General features: G+C 42.8%; 2 protein-coding genes across 6 annotated transcripts; both read left to right on the forward strand.

Annotated features, from left to right (window-relative positions):
• The first annotated feature begins 800 nt into the window (after positions 1-800).
• LOC141781281 (GTPase IMAP family member 8-like) lies at positions 801-7,943 on the forward strand. Its single transcript, XM_074656911.1, has 6 exons — positions 801-990; positions 2,206-2,928; positions 4,334-5,047; positions 5,637-5,758; positions 5,849-6,515; positions 7,503-7,943. Exons 1-6 carry the CDS (start codon positions 951-953, stop codon positions 7,790-7,792), a joined length of 2,556 nt encoding a protein of 851 aa, XP_074513012.1. The 5' UTR covers positions 801-950; the 3' UTR covers positions 7,793-7,943.
• A 1,651-nt stretch (positions 7,944-9,594) lies between these two features.
• On the forward strand, positions 9,595-20,503 carry LOC141781282 (far upstream element-binding protein 2-like). 5 transcript variants are annotated; one of them, XR_012596809.1, is made up of 18 exons: positions 9,596-9,918; positions 12,041-12,143; positions 12,297-12,356; positions 12,555-12,591; positions 12,712-12,785; positions 12,890-12,961; positions 13,066-13,123; positions 14,324-14,495; positions 15,085-15,183; positions 15,273-15,371; positions 15,458-15,560; positions 16,643-16,764; positions 16,952-17,245; positions 17,342-17,457; positions 17,553-17,641; positions 17,890-18,174; positions 18,941-19,122; positions 19,261-20,503. XR_012596809.1 is itself a non-coding variant. In XM_074656912.1 (18 exons), the coding sequence occupies exons 1-18, from the start codon at positions 9,796-9,798 to the stop codon at positions 19,267-19,269; spliced, it is 2,019 nt and encodes a 672-aa protein (XP_074513013.1). In that variant the 5' UTR covers positions 9,597-9,795; the 3' UTR covers positions 19,270-20,503. The 5 variants fall into 5 exon arrangements, 3 of the variants coding, with proteins under 3 accessions (XP_074513015.1, XP_074513013.1, XP_074513014.1); XM_074656912.1 differs by having other exon boundaries at positions 9,597-9,918; positions 17,968-18,174; XR_012596810.1 differs by having other exon boundaries at positions 9,601-9,918; positions 12,733-12,785.
• The last annotated feature ends 891 nt before the right edge of the window (positions 20,504-21,394 follow it).

Below are 21,394 nucleotides of genomic sequence, written 5' to 3' on the forward strand. Positions count from 1 at the left end.
TGTATATTTATATGACTTTATCTTGTATTTATATGATTTTATATTGTATTTATATGACTTTATAAATTTGAGAGTATGAGGAAGATAAAGTGTTTTTGAACATTTAATCATGTAAACATATTCTAGTAGAAGCATAAAATACAAGTTTGCACCTGAAAATGAGCACAATATGGGACCTTTAATATTAACCACGTAAAAGTTACAAACTCACATAGTTCAGATATTCATCTCTTTGTCTCATATGGTATTTTATTTCTGATGTGTGTTGTTTTTAAAGCCATACTGTAAAACACTTTGAGCTGCATTTTATGTATGAAAGATGTCATACAAATAAAGTTAATATTATAATTATTATCCTTATACATGAACACACAATAACTGCTGCCTCCGTCCAGCAGTATAACATTTTGAGGCTGTTTTAAGTGACTGACAGCTTAAGCACATGGTCATCAACAACAGTGACATCAGTCAGTATCAGTAACCACAAAAATGTCCACTGTCAATCTCTGATGTTCAGTGACACATTAACCTGGTAAGAGGAAGAGTGTGGTAACTAAAAGAGAACTCACAAATGGTCAGCTTACGGAAAATTTAGGAGTTCTTATTAACTATTTATTCTTGTTAAATGAAAGATTACAATGATTTAATAGTGTCATATCTGTATTTCATTCAGTTACATACTTTTCACCAAGCACCACCTTCAAAACTCTTCAAAAACGGTTATAAAGGCAAGTCCAAAGTATCACGCCACACCTATTCTTAAACTATGCTTGGTATTCCTCGAGGCATAAACATGGGAGGGTGTAGTTGTATCATGTGTTGTGATTTGTGTTTCCTGTTCTTACAGCATTCATTCTAGACCTAGTTCCCTATACTATACAGTACAAACGGTGTATCTGGTGTGGAGTGATTTGGCCCTGTTATCATCAGTAGAGAAGTCAACAGGGTCAATGGAAACAATGGCTGATGTGAATGCTATCTCCACCTCTGGTAAGTTGACTCCTTCATCTATTAAAAGGATCAAATGTTCTATTTCTCTCTGAGTTAACAGCATTTCTATGTTGCTGTAAGTCTGTGGAAAGGATTATCAGGTCACTATAGCAAAAGCTGGCATTTGAGAGTTAATTATAGAAGGATTTCCTGACCACAGACATCCTTCTTTGTATTATGGATATTATTATGGATAAAGATATACTGTTGACATTGTTGTTCTGATTCATATGCTCAGTAACCAGTTTAGTAGGTACACCTTACCTCATTAAAACTAATGCAGTCTAATACAACAGTCCTGGACTCAGGCTGTCTGAGGGGCAGTGGCGCAAAAATATAAATTAATATAATTAATAATATTAATTAAATATTAATAATTATTGCAGAACATGTGTGAAACCTACAACAAAAATGTCATACATATTGTTACTTATGGATGTAATTATAGTGAAAATAAATTATTCCCCTTTTTACTGGGGACACCTTAGAACCTCCGGAAGGACCCCTAGGGGGCTCCGAACCCCACTTTGAGAACCACCGATAGGGCACTGCATCATGTTTTCTCACTTTTAAGGCCACCCTATAAAGGGCACTTCATCACGCTTTCTCCACTGGAAGGGCACACTAGAGAGAACGCTATCATGTTTTCTCCACTGCAAAGGCACACTAGAGGTAACGTTATCATGTTTTCTCCACTGGAAGGGCATACTAGAGGGAACGCTATCATGTTTTCTCCACTGGAAGGGCACACTAGAGGTAACGCTATCATGTTTTCTCCACTGGAAGGGCACACTAGAGGGAACGTTATCATGTTTTCTCCACTGGAAGGGCACACTAGAGGTAACGCTATCATGTTTTCTCCACTGGAAGGGCACACTAGAGGTAACGCTATCATGTTTTCTCCACTGCAAAGGCACACTAGAGGGTACGTTATCATGTTTTCTCCACTGGAAGTGCACACTACAGGGAAAGTTATCATGTTTTCTCCACTGGAAGGGCAGAGGGCACTTAATCATGCTTTATCTACCATAATGGCATCCAAGAGGGCACTTTTGTTGCTGTTTGTTCGAACATGGGGGCACAAAGGGTTCATGCCTACAGGCACACATGATTATAGTGATTAAATTACCTGGCTGATCAATCAATCAGTTGATTCTACAGAAAGGACAATGTTATATATGCACTTATGTAAAGAATACTGTGTTTCTCTTACAGGGCAAAGTCACCAACCCCCAGAGCTGAGGATTGTGTTGATAGGTGGAAGAGAATTAACCGGTAGTTCCAGTAATAAGAGTGCCAGTGGCAACATAATACTGGATCACAGTGTTTTTGAAACAAACAGAAGAACTGCCCAAAGTGTCGTGAGGCAGCAGGAGGTACATGGCAGACAAGTCACTGTGGTTGATACTCCAGGCTGGTGGTGGCACTATCCACGAGAAAACACCCCACAGCTGGATCAGATGGAAATCAAGTACAGTGTCCATCTGTGTCCCCCGGGGCCTCACACCTTTCTCCTAGTCATTCCTGTTTATTTAATAATTCCGGAGATCTTCAAACAATCACTAGAGGAGCACCTGCAACTCTTCCACGAAGGAGTGCTTCAGCGCACCATCGTGCTGTTTACTGTAGATTATCCATGTAGTGAGAAAAGTTTAGAATATGAAATCAGTGAGTGGCCAGCGCTTCAGCGCATTCTTCAGCAATGTGGAAACCGAAAGCATCTTCTCAACATCAGCAACAGAGAGGATAGCACTCAAGTCATCACGCTTTTCAAGAAAATAGAGGCACTGGTTGCAAAAAATGCTGGCAGTCACTATTCTATTGAAAGTGCTGAGGGGAACGCTCTGAGAGAGAAAATGGCCACAATGGTTGAAAGAGCATCAAAGAGGTTTGCTGAAGTGCAGACAAAAAGAAGAGAACTCAAAGCCCTGATTGAAGGTGAGTCTCAAATTTCTCGAATCAAAAAACACTTAAAAGGTACAGTTTGTAACATTTTGGGGGGTCTAAATGTAATATAATATTCATAACGATGTTTTCATTAGTGTGTAATCACCTGAAACTCAGAATTGTTGTGTTTTTGTTAGCTTAGAATGAGCCCTTCATATCTACGTCATGGATGTCTAAAGAGAACTGGATACAGCGTTGGGGGCGTTCATTTTTAGGAGTTCCTCAGTGGCGCATGAAGCCAAAATGGCTCAACTGCCGAGTGATAAAGTACCCGGATTTTCCGGCAATATCGTATCCATTGGGCCCATAGAGCAGGCGCAATAGCGTTTCGTTTAACCCCGCCTCCCAGCCCTCGATCTGTGGCTAATTCACATGAACGGAGGTAGGAAAATAACTCTGGATTCGGCTATAAGTGCATTTTAAATAAGGGCTATTCAATCCAGTGGCATCACATGACGGACACGGGTTTGGAATTCCACTGTTTGGTCACTACAAACATTTGCTTCAAAGCACAGCGCTCTTCCCGGGGGCTTGATTTATATAAGGAGTGGGTCCTCTTCATGGAGTCCGCCATGTTTCTACAGTAGCCCAGAACAGACAAACCAAACACTGGCTCTACCTGGAGCCTTTTGCGTTTTTACGTTACCTGAAGGCCACCGTAGTTCTCCAACACGCTTGTGAAACTGCGGTAACGTGAGCTTGCAGAGGGCAAAAGCGTGGTACCACCAGCAGCGGTCTGAGTTCCGTTGCTCCTAAAGTAGTGTTATTATGGTAAGGATGGACTCTGAGCGAGGAGAACGGCGTTACCACGGTTTTGCACTCAGTGGCTAACGTTACCACCAGTCCATCCAGTCTTGGAAAGGGAGGAGGGAGCGGAGGGGTACTACCACTAGATGCTGCCAAATCCTTCACACTGTACCTTTAAATTAAACACATTTTCTTCAAACTACATGAAACCTTACTTTTAATAAAGTTAACAAATGATTCATGTAGAGATACGGCATATCCACGTCCTCAAAGACTGAGTAAAGTACTTTTGCCCACAGAAAACTGTGAGATTTACTCCACATAAACACCTTCTTATTTCTGCCATTTTGATTATTTCAAAGTTGGATAATTTCCCGTTTGTGACTGTGTGTGTGTGTGTGTGTGTGTGTGTAGTCTCGTGAGTTGTTTGGAGAGTGTCAAAAAATGGTCCTTCACTAAAGAGGATTTCCCACCTCCAAACATGAAATGAAATTATGTTTTTATGCATTCTGTGTTCTTTAGTTGTAACTGCAGAGAAAAACGTTCTCACTGCTTAGTGGGGAAATACTGTAATTTGGACCTGACAAATACCATTATGATGTACAAAACCACAAGCCTGAATATTTTCTTGGTTCCACTTTCTGTATAGGTGGTAAAACGCCCCCAACACATTTGAGAATAGTGATGGTTGGAGCACAGTGGTCAGCCAAGAGCTCAGCGGGCAACACCATCCTGAGAAAAAAAGCATTTGCTGTTTCTCACACAAGAACAACGGAGCACTGCGAAATAAGCCACAGCACGGTGGCACGCAGGCAGCTCACAGTGGTAGATTCTCCCGGCTGGTTCTACAACAACACCCTTCAGGACATGTGTGAGATGGATAAACTTGAAATAGAAAACAGCATGCACCTGTGCCCTCCGGGACCCCACGCAGTGCTGCTCGTGGTCGGCCTGTCATCCGCGTTTAACGCGTCGTACTTGAGAGCGGTCCGGGAGCACATGAGCCTGTTCACGGATGAAGTCTGGAAGCACACGATCGTTCTGTTCACCAGAGGTGACTGGCTGGGAGTGAAGACTGTGGAAGAGCGAATCGAGAGCGAGAAAGATCTGCAGTGGCTTGTGGAGAGGTGTGGGAACATGTATCACGTCCTGGACAACACAAACCGCTGCGATGACACGCAGGTGACGGAGCTCCTTGAGAAAATCGAAGAGATGTGGGCAGGAAACAAAGATCCTCATTATGAATCGGACCTTGGCCGCGCAGAGAAGATGGAGGCAAGGAAGGAGGCTGAAGGCAAGGTGGCGAAAAGGATCAGGCAGACGGCCCAAAGACAAGAAAGAATACTAAGAGAGTTGTTTAGAGGTAATCAAACAATTAGCATACGGTTAAAGGTGGTATTGATAACATTCAGCCACTAGATGTCGCATATTCCCTCCCCTGTTCCATTGCATTTACTTCACAACAAGTCGTTGCCAGGCACTAACCGTCAATCTCAGCCATTTATCTGTTTTTGATGACCCAAAGATACCACGTGATACCAACATGGTTTTACTATTGTCTCACCAGCCTTGTTAGAAATGGAAACCAAACGTTAGATATCTTTCACAGAGATAAACAAAACATTAATTTTAGACCCGTGTGTGTGCGTGTGTGTGCGTGTGTGTGTGTCAAACACAGAGATGAGGAGGACATGACAAACATTATATATCAGCATATACAGTAATAAGAGGAGCAAAATTCACATTAGCCAATCACAGCAACTGTAGGCATTTTCAAAACAATGTAAACATTATATATCAGTGAATAGGCCTACAGTGATGACCTCACTATGGACCTCAGATAGTCTGAATCTGCCCCCCCACAAGCACCAAGCACACTGGTCAAAATTTCTTGCAAAATGTTCTAGTTTTAGTTATTATTACTATCACTGATGAAAACATTTTCTTTCCAGGTGAGAGGCAGCCAATCACTGACATGAGGGTTGTACTTGTTGGCAGAAAAGAGTCTGGGAAGAGTATGGTAGGAAACAGGATCCTTTTTGACGATCTATTCGACACAACTTTTATGAAGAAGGTAACCCAATATCTACTGCCTAAACTGAAATATTCTAGGAATTGGTTCTAGGTTTTGGGAGGATAACATTTGATTTGTTTTGTCATTTAGGAATTCCAGGGTCAGCGAGGAAACACGGTGTGTGTGAAACATCAAAGGAATGCGTATGGCGTAAACATCTCAGTTGTTGAGACACCAGGCTGGTTTGCAGACGAGATGATATCCGACCGGCTCAAGAGTGAAGTCCTGCGCAGCATCTCCATGTGTGCACCAGGCCCTCACGCTTTCCTCTTGGTTGTTGCCATTTCCAAACCCTTTACAGGGAACGAGTACAGAGCGGTGCTTGAGCTCTTGGTGCCATTCGGTGAGAGAGTCTGGAGACACTGCATGGTGCTGTTCACTTGGGCAGACTGGCTGAACAACAGGTCCATTGAGGAGCACATCGCCGCTGAAGGCAAAGCCCTACAGCGGCTCGTGGAAAAGTGCGGGTACAGGTACCACGCTCTCAGCGGCGGTTGTTTTGGCGATGGTTTTCCAGCCATAGAGGTGTTCCAGAAAATGACTGACATGATAACGCGAAACAAGGGCCACTACTTCGCCGCTGAAGACAAACTGGGGAAAAAGCAGAAGCCGACGCTGACCTGGCAAGAGGAGTGGAACAGGAGGGAGCAGGAGCTCATAGACCGGATGTTGAAAGCTTTAGCGCAAGAGCCCGAGGAACCAACGGTGCCATCCATGAAGATGGCGGCTAGCTTCGATGGAGCCTTCCTTCCAAGCAGTGAGTCTGATATTACTCCATTAAAGCTGCTGTGGGTAGAAATGGAGCAAATGTGATTAAGAAAAAGTTATTTTTTATAAAATGGTCTTTATATCCTGACAGTAGTGCATGAGACAATCATGTGTCCTCCGGTGCTCCTAATGGCATCTGTGAGGTCTCACAGACCGGAGGAAAACAACCAATCAGAGCCGAGCTGGAGCCTTGCCGTCTCTGAGCAGCTGTCAATCAAATCGCAAACTCCGATCAAACGGTCAAACTAGGCAGCGCTGATCAAATATGAATCAATATTCTGTTACTGTAATGCCTATTTCTCTCCTCAAATGTTTCAGAAACATCTTGTAGTGTACTGTTTAGCTGGAAAATGAGAAAGTTTGTGACCCGGTAGCCATGTTGAGATCAAGTTGAGGAAATATCAAGCACCGCCCACCAGCCGGAGCACAGCCAATAGAAACACTCTCTCCTCCGAAATGACCTGTGATTGGTCAAAGTCTCCCGTCATGGGCTAGATTTTTTAAAGCCTGAAAACAGAGCCATGAGGAGGAGCTGAAGTCTAGGTTTCTCTCAGAACACTTGAATTACAATATGCTGAACGGTTATTATGGGATTTTTGCCCAACTATGCAAAAAATAAACTGCCTACAGTAGGTTTAATCTAGGGATTTTTTAATATTAATTTAAGGCACCCCAGGCAAACACATTGTTTTTTCATGCACTGGTTTGAGATTATTTGTAGTGATACTTTTAGTCGCCATTGGCTGCTAATTGGTCTGTATTGTTTAGACATGTGCTCCGAACTAACAATATACAAAGTTCCGATACTTTATATCATGGCGTATATTTACCTATAAATGTCAATCCGTGTCCGTCACTTCTTCTGGTGATATCTATTTGTTAATTATGTTACTCTATTCACCGGGTGTGTCTCACCTTAAAATGTCACATATGTGCATTGCTGTTATGAATGACACCATTCAACTTGTGTTTTCAGTGAGCGGAGATGTTCACTCAGAAGTTGGGAGCACATATTGTAATCACAGAGCCCACGCCAGGGTGGCTGAATGGCTGAGCCTCAGAGTCGGGAACTCTGACGTCACCTCCGGGGTCGACAGCATGAGCGCCACTGCCAGTCACGTGGAGAAGATGGATGAAAGCCTCCTGACAGACGACAATCATCACCCAGTGGCTACGTTTTTCCCAGAAAAAGACAAAATGAAGTTCGACGCTGTTCGCCATGGCGGGGTCCACACTGTAGAAACCCAACGCAGGCACTCTTTTTAAGCAAAACAGATGTGTAGCACACACAAGCAGGCTGTCAAGAAAATGGATCATATCCAGTAGTTTCTGATGTCTGGTGAACAGCTAATTTCCTGATCTTTTAACAAGCATAAACACTGTTTATTTTATGTTAAAGGACCCAAATCCTGCTCCATTTTAGTGCATTTCAACGGAATTGCAATGGAATTGCGTTGCTAGGCAACAGTTTGGGTCCATGTTTACTTCCTGTCAGCTGATGTTATTCACATACACTCCAACAGGAAATAAACTGGGACACATTTAGAATGTTTATGTTTAAAAACGTGTAATGGTCTATGCATTTTATATTTGTGACATCACAAATGGACAGAAATCCTGACGGCTTGTTTCAAACGCACAGTTTCTGAATACGGGCTGTGTGTATTTCTCCGTATATTGAGCGATTTGATAGTTTAACAGTAATAATATAGCACTTAAACCTGCTTTATAATATAAAAGACATGAAAATCTCACTTTTTACAATATGGGACCTTTAAAGGTAAATAATAAACTGTTATAAGACTAGCTGTATTGAATGTTATGTAATCATGTAAATGAAGAGATTATATTTTTCACTGTTTACTGTATTGTGCGTGTCATAAAAACGTTGGAGTGGAAACTGTAGAACTGTATTCGCTTACTATTCGCTTTGCCTCAATTCTTGAATTGTGAACAATTAGTTTGTAGTTCACAACAGATTTGAATTTCTCTTTTATTTAAGCAAATTGCACGTGTTTTGGCTCACGTGCAAAAGAGTCAGCACAATAACCGCTTGCACATATCTTGCTGATCAAAACTGATGAGTTGAAAAACTGTCTTCCTCTTCACAACTTCTAAACATTCTTTCATCGTTTGAGCCACCACATGCAAAATGATCCATTCAATTATCAAAATCTGTCAGACATGCATGTATATTCCATAAATATCTATGATGAGAAGGTACAATCTTTTGTTTTTGAACTGAAATAACGAAGGTTTGTTCATTGTTGCAGGGTTGTTGTTGTTGTTTTTTATGTCATTTTGGGGCAACATTTCTGTTGACTGTATTTGACTTTACATGAAAGATCCAAGGTGAATTTTCTGTTAATAACACGATGGTACACAAATAAATGTACTGTATACATACAAATGCGCATAACCTTTTTTTCTGTGTAGCTTCTACAGTATTGACTGTTCCCAGTAAACTTTGACCTACTGTTGAAATGTGAATCTAAACAAGCTCATACGACAGCATTCAGCTACGTAGACAGAACTGACATTCTTGTATATTACAGTGAGCAGTCAAAAAGTAAACAAAACACAGATTTCCAGGGTTGACTGCCGTGGTGGAAAAAAAACATTTAAACATTTTGAGCAGTATGGCTTACACCATGAGAAAACAACTTTTTATTTTAGTGGCGTTGGCCAGTTTCCTGACACAATAACTGGGTTTTGAAGCATGAATGAAGGGTTTTGGTTGAGTTACTACCTTTTGCAAACATGCAATGAAGTTGTGATGCCCCATCAAACAGTTGTGAAGGTTGCACTTACAGTTTAGAGACTGTTTAGACTGTTTGAATAATGAGCCAGAGCGATTGAGAAAAACTGTAAACACTGACATCAACAAACTATCAGGGCTCTTCTTGGTGAGCTGAGCCAAATGATCTGGATCACTAAAAAGAGACGGAATTCCCATCACTACAATGCACCTGTGCGCGTTAATACAAAATAAAAGCCTCCGCAATGCCAGATGTACTGTTTATAAAATAAAAGTCCTACAGAAAATAATTTGCTCCAAATGAAACAATATAAAATTAAAGCAAACAGTAATTAGTTGTAACTCTTTCCCCCAGTTATTAGAACATGAGAACATGGAGAGCTAAAGAAACGCGAATGCACCTTGACCCTCCCGGCCGCCGTAGTGTCTCCGGTTCCTTCCGTTCCTTCCCGGTCCCCCGGTCCTCTGCTGCTCCTCCCGGTTCTCTCTGCTCGCCTGTCAGTCGGTCAACATGTCGGAGTACAACGCGGTGCCTCCTCCCGGTGGACCGGCAGCTGTCTCTCTCTCTCTCGGTACCGGAGCCGGAGGCATCAAGAAGGACGCGTTCATGGACGCGGTGCAGCGGGCCCGACAGGTGAGACACCCGGGGACAGAGGACAGACACACCGGGGACAGACAGGGGACAGCTAACCGGTTAGCTTGAGGGCTAACGGTGTTGACTCTCTGATGTTGTGATCTCTGTTATTACCGGTTAACGGTTGTTCTGTTCGTTAGTGACGTCATGTCGCTGCTGCTTGTAACGGTAGTTAGCTATGGCTGTGACGTCACTAACGGAATGTGTTTAAATACAGTAGCTGTGAACTGGTTGATGTAACAGTGATGCAGGTAACTGTTATATAACAACAACCAAAACACAATGTAATGAATACTGTCTCCTTATAAAGACTATATATAGATATGCACATTATAATAAACAGACAGGTAGGTAGACAGACAGACAGGTAGACACACAGACAGGTAGGTAGACAGACAGACAGGTAGATATACAGACAGGTAGACAGACAGACAGGTAGACACACAGACAGGTAGGTAGACAGACAGACAGACAGGTAGGTAGGTAGACAGGTAGACAGACAGACAGGTAGGTAGGTAGACAGACAGACAGGAAGGTAGATGGATAGACAGGTAGGTAGACAGACAGATAGACAGACAGACAGACAGACAGACAGACAGGAAGGTAGACAGACAGATAGACAGACAGACAGACAGGTAGGTAGACAGACAGACAGGTAGATATACAGACAGGTAGGTAGACAGACAGACAGACAGGAAGGTAGACAGACAGATAGACAGACAGGTAGGTAGACAGACAGACAGACAGGTAGGTAGGTAGACAGACAGATAGACAGACAGACAGGTAGGTAGACAGACAGATAGACAGGTAGGTAGGTAGTTAGACAGACAGACAGACAGACAGGTAGGTAGACAGACAGACAGGTAGGTAGACAGACAGACAGACAGACAGACAGGTAGGTAGACAGACAGACAGATAGGTAGGTAGACAGACAGACAGGAAGGTAGACAGACAGGTAGGTAGGTAGACAGACAGACAGGTAGACAGACAGACAGGTAGATATACAGACAGACAGGAAGGTAGACAGACAGACAGGTAGGTAGACAGACAGACAGGTAGATATACAGACAGGTAGGTAGACAGACAGGAAGGTAGACAGACAGATAGACAGACAGGTAGGTAGACAGACAGACAGATAGGTAGGTAGACAGACAGACAGGAAGGTAGACAGACAGGTAGGTAGGTAGACAGACAGACAGGTAGACAGACAGACAGGTAGATATACAGACAGACAGGAAGGTAGACAGACAGACAGGTAGGTAGACAGACAGACAGGAAGGTAGATGGATAGACAGGTAGGTAGACAGACAGACAGACAGGTAGGTAGGTAGACAGACAGACAGGAAGGTAGACAGACAGACAGGTAGGTAGACAGACAGACAGACAGGTAGATATACAGACAGGTAGACAGACAGACAGGTAGGTAGGTAGACAGACAGACAGGAAGGTAGACAGACAGGTAGGTAGACAGACAGACAGGAAGGTAGATGGATAGACAGGTAGGTAGGTAGACAGACAGATAGACAGACAGACAGACAGGAAGGTAGATGGATAGACAGGTAGGTAGGTAGGTAGACAGACAGACAGGAAGGTAGACAGACAGACAGGTAGGTAGACAGACAGGTAGGTAGACAGACAGACAGGTAGGTAGGTAGACAGACAGACAGGAAGGTAGACAGACAGGTAGGTAGACAGACAGACAGGAAGGTAGATGGATAGACAGGTAGGTAGGTAGGTAGACAGACAGACAGGAAGGTAGACAGACAGACAGGTAGGTAGACAGATAGACAGTCCTTTATTTCCTTTTTTAAGCTAAATCCATTATTTGATTTCATAGAATTTTTTTCTCTTTTATTATTTTATTTTCTATTTATTTACTTTTTATTTTATTTTATTACAATTTTTTTCTTTTTTTTTCTTCTTTTGTTTGACCAAGACCAACATGTGGTGGGTTGGGTCCTTTTTCTGTTTTTATTTCATGTCACGGACGCTGAGTTATGTTCTACATTTGATAAGATGACTTTTGCCATGTCTGCAAAAAAACAAACACTTGAGGGTCACAGTTGTCCAATCAGTGTTTTTCATAAATTAACTCACGGTGAATTTTACGCTCGTGTTTCAGATTGCAGCTAAGATCGGAGGCGACGCCGGTCCTCCCGTGAACAACAACACCACATCAGATGGCTTCCCGTTCCCTGCACAGAAACGACAGCTGGAGGACGCAGGTATGACTGTGCCGCTCAGTGCGTCAGCGTCTGTAACATGCATAAATATAAATGTTAACCACCTCTGTATATATATTGCATGCTTGATGTGATGGCTTTAGATGCAGATGGTGTTCTATGTGCAGTAATATCTGTTGTTTCCTCACCTAACAGATGAACCGGAGAGCAAGAAGCTGGCTGCACAGAGTGACTTGGATTCAGCCAATGCATTGTGTGAGTTCATCCTGCTCCTTTATGCTCTGTTTACTTTGTGACATTTATAACTCACAGTTGACACTAATATTTAATATAGACTTCCAGTAGTTTGCCACCGTTACCCTTGTCTGTGTGTCACAGCCCGTCAGTAATCCGAAACCTCTCCCTTGCTCTGTGTTCTCTCTCTCTTTTTTCTGTTTTTCTGTCCCTTCTCAGCTATTGGTGAACAGCTCGCTGCTCTTGCACAACAAAGGTGAGATTTATGTTAAAATATGGGCCCGTTTGTATCATGGCTGTGGAGAAAAACAAGCAAAAATGCAACAAGAAAATCTCCTATATTGTTTGATTTGTTTCCTCTTTTTTTGTCCTCCTCGCTTGCTGATGATGGTGTCAGGCCCGCCACCAGCACAGAGGATTACAGCGTACCAGACAGCATGGTGGGACTCAGTGAGTGCAGCCCAGCTCTGATTTAGCACACATTGATGCCACTCTTGTTTCTACGGTATGAAACAGTGTGACCTACCAACAACACACTCTCTCTTCGTCCCCAGTTATCGGCCGCGGAGGTGAACAGATCAATAAGATTCAACAGGAGTCAGCTTGCAAGGTTCAGATAGCTCCAGGTACGGTCTGCACTTCCAGCCTGAACAGTTATCCACAGTTTTACATCTTATTATAGTTTTTGAACTTGTATGTTGTTAAGTATGTACTGTATGTGTGTGTTCAGACAGCGGAGGCCTTCCAGACAGGAGCGTCTCTCTCACAGGTTCCCAAGACTCCATACAGTAAGTATCAGACTGAATGGAAACAGGTTCATTGTTGTTTTTATGTGGACGTTCAGAAATTATTAATCATGATGAAGTGCCTGTGTACCAAGGCTGTAATAGTTTTGAATTTCCAAATAGTTTTTTCTTTTATTTTAGTTCGTTTTCAGTGTGAGTTTGTTTTAATTTAGTTTTTTCAGAAAGGTTTAGTTTTATTTTTTTTATATATATTAAGTTTTATGGTAGTTCCCTCTACAGAATACAGACATTTTATTTTATTGCATTTTTATAAAATTGTATGCAGTTTTGTTTTCTACTGTTATTATTTCTTCAAACCATGATTGGTTTTATAAACGTGTATGTGCCCTAGATATGTGTGTTTATTATTTATAACATTTTATTCAATATGTTTTTTTTTATGTTTTTTATTTTCTTATAATTTTTCTTTATTATTTCAATCATTACTTTGAATGTATCTTATATTTTTATTTACTCATTATTATTATTATTATTATTATTATTATTATTATGTAGTTAAAGTATATTTGATACGCGGTTAGGTTAATTATTAATAATATATCATGACCACATTTTTTTCTATAACTAATAATTTCTTATGTTATTTTATTTTATTTTTCTGGTTTCAATATTTGTTTTAAAAACAAAAAAGAAATGTCGATACACGTTGGAATTGAATTGTAAAATAAGCCTTTTGCTAATAACAATAAATATTTATGTAGTTTTATTTTGTGTTTGTTAGGGTAGGTTAGGTATAAGTAGTATAAGTATGTAGCTACATAAACATATAAAATACATGGTTGTAGAAATGTGTAGGAATGGCCATAATGCTTATGTTGCCTCATAACGCCGTCTCCTTGAAGTTAAAGTCTGTTCAGTTTCTGTGGTTCAATGTCATGAGAGTTGATGGATTTTCATGCTGTCTTCTGTTTTTCGGTAGTGATATAAATTTATTACAGCTTAAAAAAACTAAAACTGAAGTGAATTTACCGTCATTTTTATTTAAATTTTATTAATTTTTTAACCATGAAATATAGTTTCACTTTAGTTTTTCTTAAAGGATATGGTTTTTATTTAGTTTCAGTTTACTAAAAATATTTGTCACTACTTATTTTCATTTTAGGTTCAGTTTTAGTTTGCTATAATTACATGATTTTGTGAGATGGATGTGCAGTAACTGGTGTCGTCTCTCCCCTCGGCTAGGAATGCCAAGAGGCTGTTGGAGGAGATAGTGTCCCGAGGAAGAGGCACCCCCCCGTCCTCTTATCACGAGTCCACCAACGGGCAGAACGGCACGGTGCACGAGATGATGGTTCCAGCTGGCAAAGCTGGTCTTATCATTGGCAAGGGAGGAGAGACTATCAAACAGCTGCAGGTATACATGGATATGCATGTATTTCTATTGCTGTTGCATGTTAGAGACTGTACTTATCTTGACGGATGTGGACTCGGAGATAGTTTTACTGAACTCAAACAAGAATTTTCTTTTGCCATTTTTGCAATGCGGTGTCTTTAGTTTGATAAATGAAAAAGTAGAGCCAGGAAAATATTGATTTTTTCATACTCTATAGCAGTTCAGTGACTGAGACTGTGGGCCTCCCCTCACACAAAGCCTCAACCCTCAGCCCCCCATCTTTACTTGCTTAGTTTCACTCAATTCCTGGATGTCTATGGGATCATGATTATCTTATTTGATCCATTAGACAAGCAACAGTTGAGCTAAGATAGCCTAATATTGCTGTTTGACATAACGTCAGACTACACCAAATACATAAAAAAGGTCTGAACTATCTCTCTAACTAAATCACACACATTAAGGCTTTTCTGTGATCATCTTTCAATAAGTAATATTTGTTCACTTGCATTACTGAGCCTCCTCTGAAACTGTTTGGAGCCCCCCTGCTCTGTAGTGTCAAACCATGAAGATGCACATAACCGTAATCTTTAATCGTTCGATATTCCAGGAGCGTGCAGGGGTGAAGATGATCCTGATCCAGGACGCCTCTCAGGGACCCAACGTTGACAAGCCCCTGCGCATTATCGGAGATCCCTACAAAGTCCAGGTGCGTTTATGAAATCCTCTTAAATCAAGTTCAACATGAATCTGTGTGTGCCGAGTTGTAACTGTTATCATCACGTTTCATGTTTTCAGCAAGCCCAGGAGATGGTGCAGGAGATCCTGAGGGAGAGAGACCACGGAGGCTTCAGTGAAAGAAATGACTTCGGCTCCCGAATGGGAGGAGGCGTGGACGTGAGTTTCTGTGTGTGTGGGGAGCGAGATTAGAAAATGGGATTAGTGGTCTTTGAAGCAGTTTTTTATTTCTGTTTTCCACTCAGATCCCTGTGCCGAGACACTCGGTCGGTGTGGTCATCGGGCGCAACGGAGAGATGATCAAGAAAATCCAGAATGACGCTGGAGTTAGGATACAGTTCAAACAAGGTAGGATGATTTTCATGATCCTGGTTGCATTTATACAAATATATTGATTTATTTTGCATGAACAGCCCATTCAGGTTCCCGTCAGCGTCAAGACAACATGACAGTAAGCCAAAAAGTAAATGACACTCGTAGTCCCCCTACGTTTGTCTTTTACAGAATAATAAATGTAAAATGAAAGACACGACACACCAGAGCAATGACGCTGTTGTCCATTTTTGGCTGGAGTATGAATATACATTCTTTTTATGTGAGAAATAAGCCACGCAGTTGCTACAGGTCTTTATTTTAGATCGACAACGGTTTGTTGGATGCTCGTGATTTGCATAAAATAGCCTGGACCTCAACTTTTTCCAAATGAGGAGCGGCCTACGTGACGCCCTGTCTCTCGAATCGCGCCACCACGCTACCAGAATGCATTGCACGGCGGCTTACATATATATATATATATATATATACATACAAATTTCCACATGCAGCAATGCATACATACCTGTCTGTTTGTCCCCCAAAAAAGGGGGTACAGTCTTGTTGGTACATGTCAAATTCAAGCATTTACGTTAACAGGTCTTGATTCCAAAAAATGTAATCTATAAATCCCATATTTTATAAAAGGTATAACTTTTTTTGTTTGATTGTGTATGTAAGCTTTTCAGTCTCAATGCAATAGGAACGTTCTTTAATGAAAAGGTTGAAAGATGGACAACAAATACGTTTCCAATGTCTCGCAATAAGACATTTCGCTTGTATCAGGCAAAGGTTAATCAACCTGAGTTCATGAGTTCTCAGGGCCGACGCTTCTGGGATCAGACCAAGGATACTAATCTCCGGGCTCGCAGGGATTTTTTTTCTGTGGATGATGTTGGAAATTGTGTCGATTATTTCTTTTCCGAAAATCTTGTATGTATTTACACATCCAGATGCAATGAAATAGGGTTCCAACAGGAAGTGGTTTTACTATTTGAGTGTGTTGAGCTGAGGAGGAGCAGGTAGCCTACACACCTCGGCTTGTGTGAGGTTTTGAGTCTTGTCCCTAAATTAATACCAAAAATATATCTTCATGCAGATTTAAATCTGTCTTCCAGATGACGGGACGGGTCCAGATAAGGTCGCCCACGTCAGCGGCCCGCCCGACCGCTGCGAGCACGCCGCCCAGATCATCAACGACCTGCTGCAGAGCATCAGGGTCAGGGAGGAGGGACAGGGGGTACGGATCACTCTCTATCACACGTCTTCTAAAACATGCTTGTGTTCACCCGTAGACTGACTAACATGTAGTAAAGTATCATACGTGGATAACGGTTAATGTATGGCAGCGTACATTTTTAGCTTCTAAGCAGTAAAACAACGTATTATGTTATAGTACTGAGGCTTTCTTTCTCCCCCACCCACAGGGTCCCCCGGGTCCTCCAGGCATGCCTGCAGGCAACAGAGGCCGAGGTGGGGGACAAGGCGGTTGGGGGCCCCCCGGAGGAGAAATGACCTTCTCTATTCCCGCCCACAAGTGTGGACTCGTGATCGGCCGGGGAGGCGAGAACGTCAAGTCCATCAACCAGCAGACGGGGGCCTTTGTGGAAATCTCTCGACAGCCGCCCCCCAACGGAGACCCCAACTTCAAGCTCTTCATCATTCGGGGCTCTCCGCAGCAGATCGACCACGCCAAGCAGCTCATCGAGGAGAAGATCGAGGCACTTAACCGTTATCTTGTCTTCAGTGACGCGTCATGACGGGACTTTTTCTTTCTGCTTCTTCCTCTGATGTGTGATTTGCGTCATGTGTTCCAGGGTCCTCTGTGTCCTGTGGGCCCGGGGCCAGGTGGACCAGGTCCTGCTGGTCCAATGGGTCCCTACAACCCCAACCCATACAACCCTGGACCGCCTGGGGCGCCCGGACCGCCACAGTGAGTAGCTACGGCTGAAGTGCAGCTGTTTGTGTAGCTTTACGGTGTCAGCGTGATGATCCTGAGTGGTGATTAATGATGTCTTCTGTCCTCAGTGGTGGTCTTCCAGGTCCTCACCAGTACACCCCCCAGGGCTGGAGCAACACCTTCCAGCAGTGGCAGCCCCAGGCACCCCATGACCCCAGTGAGTCACGTTTGACCTCACTGCCTCTCCTGGTTTTCAGGGATCAATGTGTTTATTTGTAAGATTGTTGGCTCTAAACCCGCCGACAGTCCTCTCACCCCGGGCTCTAGGTTTTACTGTAGACCCTCCTAATGACATTTTCCTTTTCTAAATCTGTGAAGGTCAACAGGAGTAGTGATGGAAATGTTGTAATAAGATGTCTGGCAGCTCTGGCTAACCCTGTCTCTGTTTCCCCCCTGGTCTCCAAGCCCGGTCTCCAGGCCAGTAGCAGGGACTCACCCTCACCCTATGAGGACCTCACCCCCTCCACCCTGCGTCTTTTCTAGGCAAGGCAGCAGCCAATGACCCCAACGCGGCCTGGGCGGCCTACTACGCTCAGTGCTACCAGCAGCCGTCGGGGGCTGTGCCAGCCCAGTACCCGGCTAACCCGGCCGGAGGGGCCCAACCTTCAGGGGAGCAGACCCAGCCCGCTCAGACGCCGGGGGGCCAGCCGGACTACACCAAGGCCTGGGAGGAGTACTACAAGAAGATGGGTGAGGCTGCAAAACAACACCATCTCTAACTTTACCTGCTGTTAACTAACAAATGATTGATTTTTTTTTACTAGTGCTGGAATGATTTGATCCACAATCTGCATTCTGGCTGTTTTGACTACATTCTGTCACATTAACCCTCTGAGACCCACAAGAGACCCGTTTTAGTCTTCTTTAGAGAGGTCCAGGGGGTCTTTAGGGGGAGATAGCAGGTCAACAGTAGATGTCACATAGAAGTGGTGAACATCATCTGAAAGCTGGGAACCTGGAGATTAATTTGAGATGCAGCTCAGCACTGTGTGTCAAGTTGTTCTAGTTTTTCATAAGTTGTTGAAGCGATTTTTGGGTTGATGCCATTTGTTACACAGATTTGGTGCTAAATTTAACCATTTTTTTTACCACTGGAGAATTGATAAAAAATTATCAATAATCCCTCCAAAATACCACATTAAGACACCAAGACCTTGAGGAACACCATAGAAAAAGCCATGCTGTGATTTGGGATCAAAAACTTTTGACATTTGGAAGATTTCTGCAAGAATTGCATTTCTTTGGCGATTGGATGGCGAACACTTCTGTTGTATAAACTGCTCAGAAACCCCCTTATTGTCAATCTAGATAGGAAAGCCTCCCATCCTCTGAATGCTCCAGGTCTCTAGCTTGTGGCTGTAAAGTTTCATGAGGCTGTGATTATCCTAGAGGTCACCACAGGTCATTTTATACAGTGAGGTCAAGTTTAAAAAAAACTTTCGTCTGCCCCCTCCAGGCCAGGCAGGCGGCTCTGCCCCCGGGACAGCAGCTGCAGCTCCAGGAGGAGCAGCATCCACGACGGGGGGCCAGCCGGACTACAGCGCAGCCTGGGCCGAGTACTACCGGCAGCAGGCTGTGTACTACGGACAGACGGGACAGGCCCCCGGCCAGCCAGCCACCCCCCAGCAAGGAGGACAGGTTGGTACAGACTGAGACTACGGCGAGGGTTTCATTGGGTTTCTGTGGTATCGTTCTGTATGCTTTTTTATTCATTTTATCCATCTGAAGTCTTAAATAAGAAGTTGATGTGCTTCCTCTCAACCGTTTGTATTTTAGACACAGTGAGAGTTGACGGCAGAAGGTCTCGGGAGAGAATCCGGGAGACGGGATGACGAAGACGACCCTGAATTTGAGGCCAGGATCCAGCCTGTGAGGGGAAATGAAACCCTTCCTCAACCACCAAACACCACCGGGATACTTTTTAATGAAAATGTGAACTTTACAATCGTTGTAGTGCTTTGCTGCTGAGGGGACGGAGAGGACTGATCAGAGAAATCCTTTTAAAGCTCTCTTTGATTTGATTTGCTCATTTTTTTCTTTATGAAATTGTCCCTTTCTCCCTCAGCAGAGGCGTGCATGGTATTTCAACTTGTGTACATTTGGATTGTTTTTCTTTTGCTTTTGAATGTGTTCACTTGCAGTATTTTGTACGCCGTGTTGACTCGTGCATGCGGGCTGACTGACGACTGCTGCAGCTAATAAAGAGCAGAGCAGGGCCACCTCAGTCAGTCTTCTGCTGGTGACGTGCAAGTTATGTGACAATATTTTAACTGTGGAGGCCATGACGGGTATCGAGTCCTTAAAGGTTGAAAGACAACTTATTTTTTTTAAATTGCTCAAAGGCTGCAGGATTTCTGGGCCTTATATCAGGTTATGCATCTTTGTTTGGACCTTGGATGCAAATAAATACCCACCAGTGTGAGGATCACTATATGAGGTAGTATGTTTGGTTTATGTTGCCACAATTTAAAGACTTTTCTTACCTCAATTTGTTTTGCATTGTTGTCACACACCCATCTGCTGTTCAAGCAGCTCGTTCGCCTTGTGAAACGTCCATTCAGGAGACAGAAAAAGATGCTTTTTAAAAGTTTGGCCGGCTAATTATCTCATATTTCTTGGAAAACTCAAAAGGGATTGTCAGACCTTTTAAAACCAACACATACTGCTAGCAGGCATTCACCTTGATGCAACTGCACATCTGTCTTTGTCACCCAGCTGCAGGTTTTTCATCTCAAGGTTGCACGTGGTTGCTTTTTACACTTTGTTTTTTATGGATGCTAACGAGAATGAAATTTCGTCTTCCAATGAGTCTCACTTTAAGATATATTGTATATGTACATATACTCAGCAATATAAGGCTGTTGGTTTTGACTTAAACAGACATGTATCAGGTATGAATCTTGTATTTCTGAACGGCAGCTGTGAGCCTGCCTTTGGCGGCAGTGTTGATATTGTGAATAGATGACCACCAGCAGCAATACTCTCAATTAAAATGGGGCAAATGTCGATCACTTTAAAATGTGTGTTGAATATTTTGTTGTCTTTCTTGTTCTTTTAGAACATAAAACAGCCGCTGTGCAGACAACAAGAGCACAGTTGGAATGAGTCGCCACTAGATGTCCCTATTTGTCTTCTTCACATTAATCAGACAGAACTGCAAAGATGAAACCCCAGTTATTGGTCTGGTAGCTCATATGAAGACACTATGTTGTTTCTTAATCAGCCATCTAGATGTGGATTAAACATTTGAACCCTCAGAAACCTTTTTGTGCCGTAACACATCAGACAAGCTGGCGTACTAACTGATTTTACACTCGTCAGTAAAGTTACTAGATATTTTAGATTTTATCGTTTTAACTTTTACCTGTATTTCTGTCATTCAGCGTTTTAAAGAGGACCCTTTATGCTTTTCTGCTTTTTCCATTTCCTTTAGTGTGTTGTATAGTTTTTTGTGCCTGTAAAAGATCTGCAAAGATACAAAGCCCAAAGTCCACGCCAAAGGGAGTTACTCACAGAAACACTGCTCCTGAACTGCCTGAAACGCCCGGCTTAAAGTCCCGCCTTTTCTTCTGTCAACGTGGTGATGTCACCAAGTAACACATTTGCATAATACCTGCCTAGTAGGCTTGTCGCGGTAGTCAGTGTTACACGGTGGTCGGACACACACTGATTACATTACTTGCCCACCGCCCCCACCGTCGTTTTGCTTCTTTTACAGAAAGCACAGCCGGTATGAGAAAAAGTGTATTTTAACATTAAAGCATGTAAACATGTTCTAGTAGAAACCCAAAATACAAGTATGCACCTGGAAATGAGCACAATAGGTCCTCTTTAAAATTGACAACACATTTGATAGTACATAGTGAACATAGTTTCTGTTCCAGTGTCCTGCTTTATACAATGCAGCGGA

Source organism: Sebastes fasciatus, chromosome 13 (assembly GCF_043250625.1).
Source record: "Sebastes fasciatus isolate fSebFas1 chromosome 13, fSebFas1.pri, whole genome shotgun sequence".
Classification (NCBI taxonomy): domain Eukaryota; kingdom Metazoa; phylum Chordata; class Actinopteri; order Perciformes; family Sebastidae; genus Sebastes; species Sebastes fasciatus.

Excerpts from the sequence above, each read along its gene's own strand:
- LOC141781281 (XM_074656911.1), top strand. The coding sequence starts at position 951 with ATGGAAACAATGGCTGATGTGAATGCTATCTCCACCTCTG. Across the intron at positions 2,929-4,333 it reads ACTCAAAGCCCTGATTGAAG|GTGGTAAAACGCCCCCAACA; the intron begins GTGAGTCTCAAA and ends CTTTCTGTATAG. Across the intron at positions 6,516-7,502 it reads TGGAGCCTTCCTTCCAAGCA|TGAGCGGAGATGTTCACTCA; the intron begins GTGAGTCTGATA and ends TTGTGTTTTCAG.
- LOC141781282 (XM_074656912.1), top strand. The coding sequence starts at position 9,796 with ATGTCGGAGTACAACGCGGTGCCTCCTCCCGGTGGACCGGCAGCTGTC. Across the intron at positions 15,372-15,457 it reads GAATGGGAGGAGGCGTGGAC|ATCCCTGTGCCGAGACACTC; the intron begins GTGAGTTTCTGT and ends TTTTCCACTCAG. Across the intron at positions 17,642-17,967 it reads CCAGGCACCCCATGACCCCA|GCAAGGCAGCAGCCAATGAC; the intron begins GTGAGTCACGTT and ends CGTCTTTTCTAG.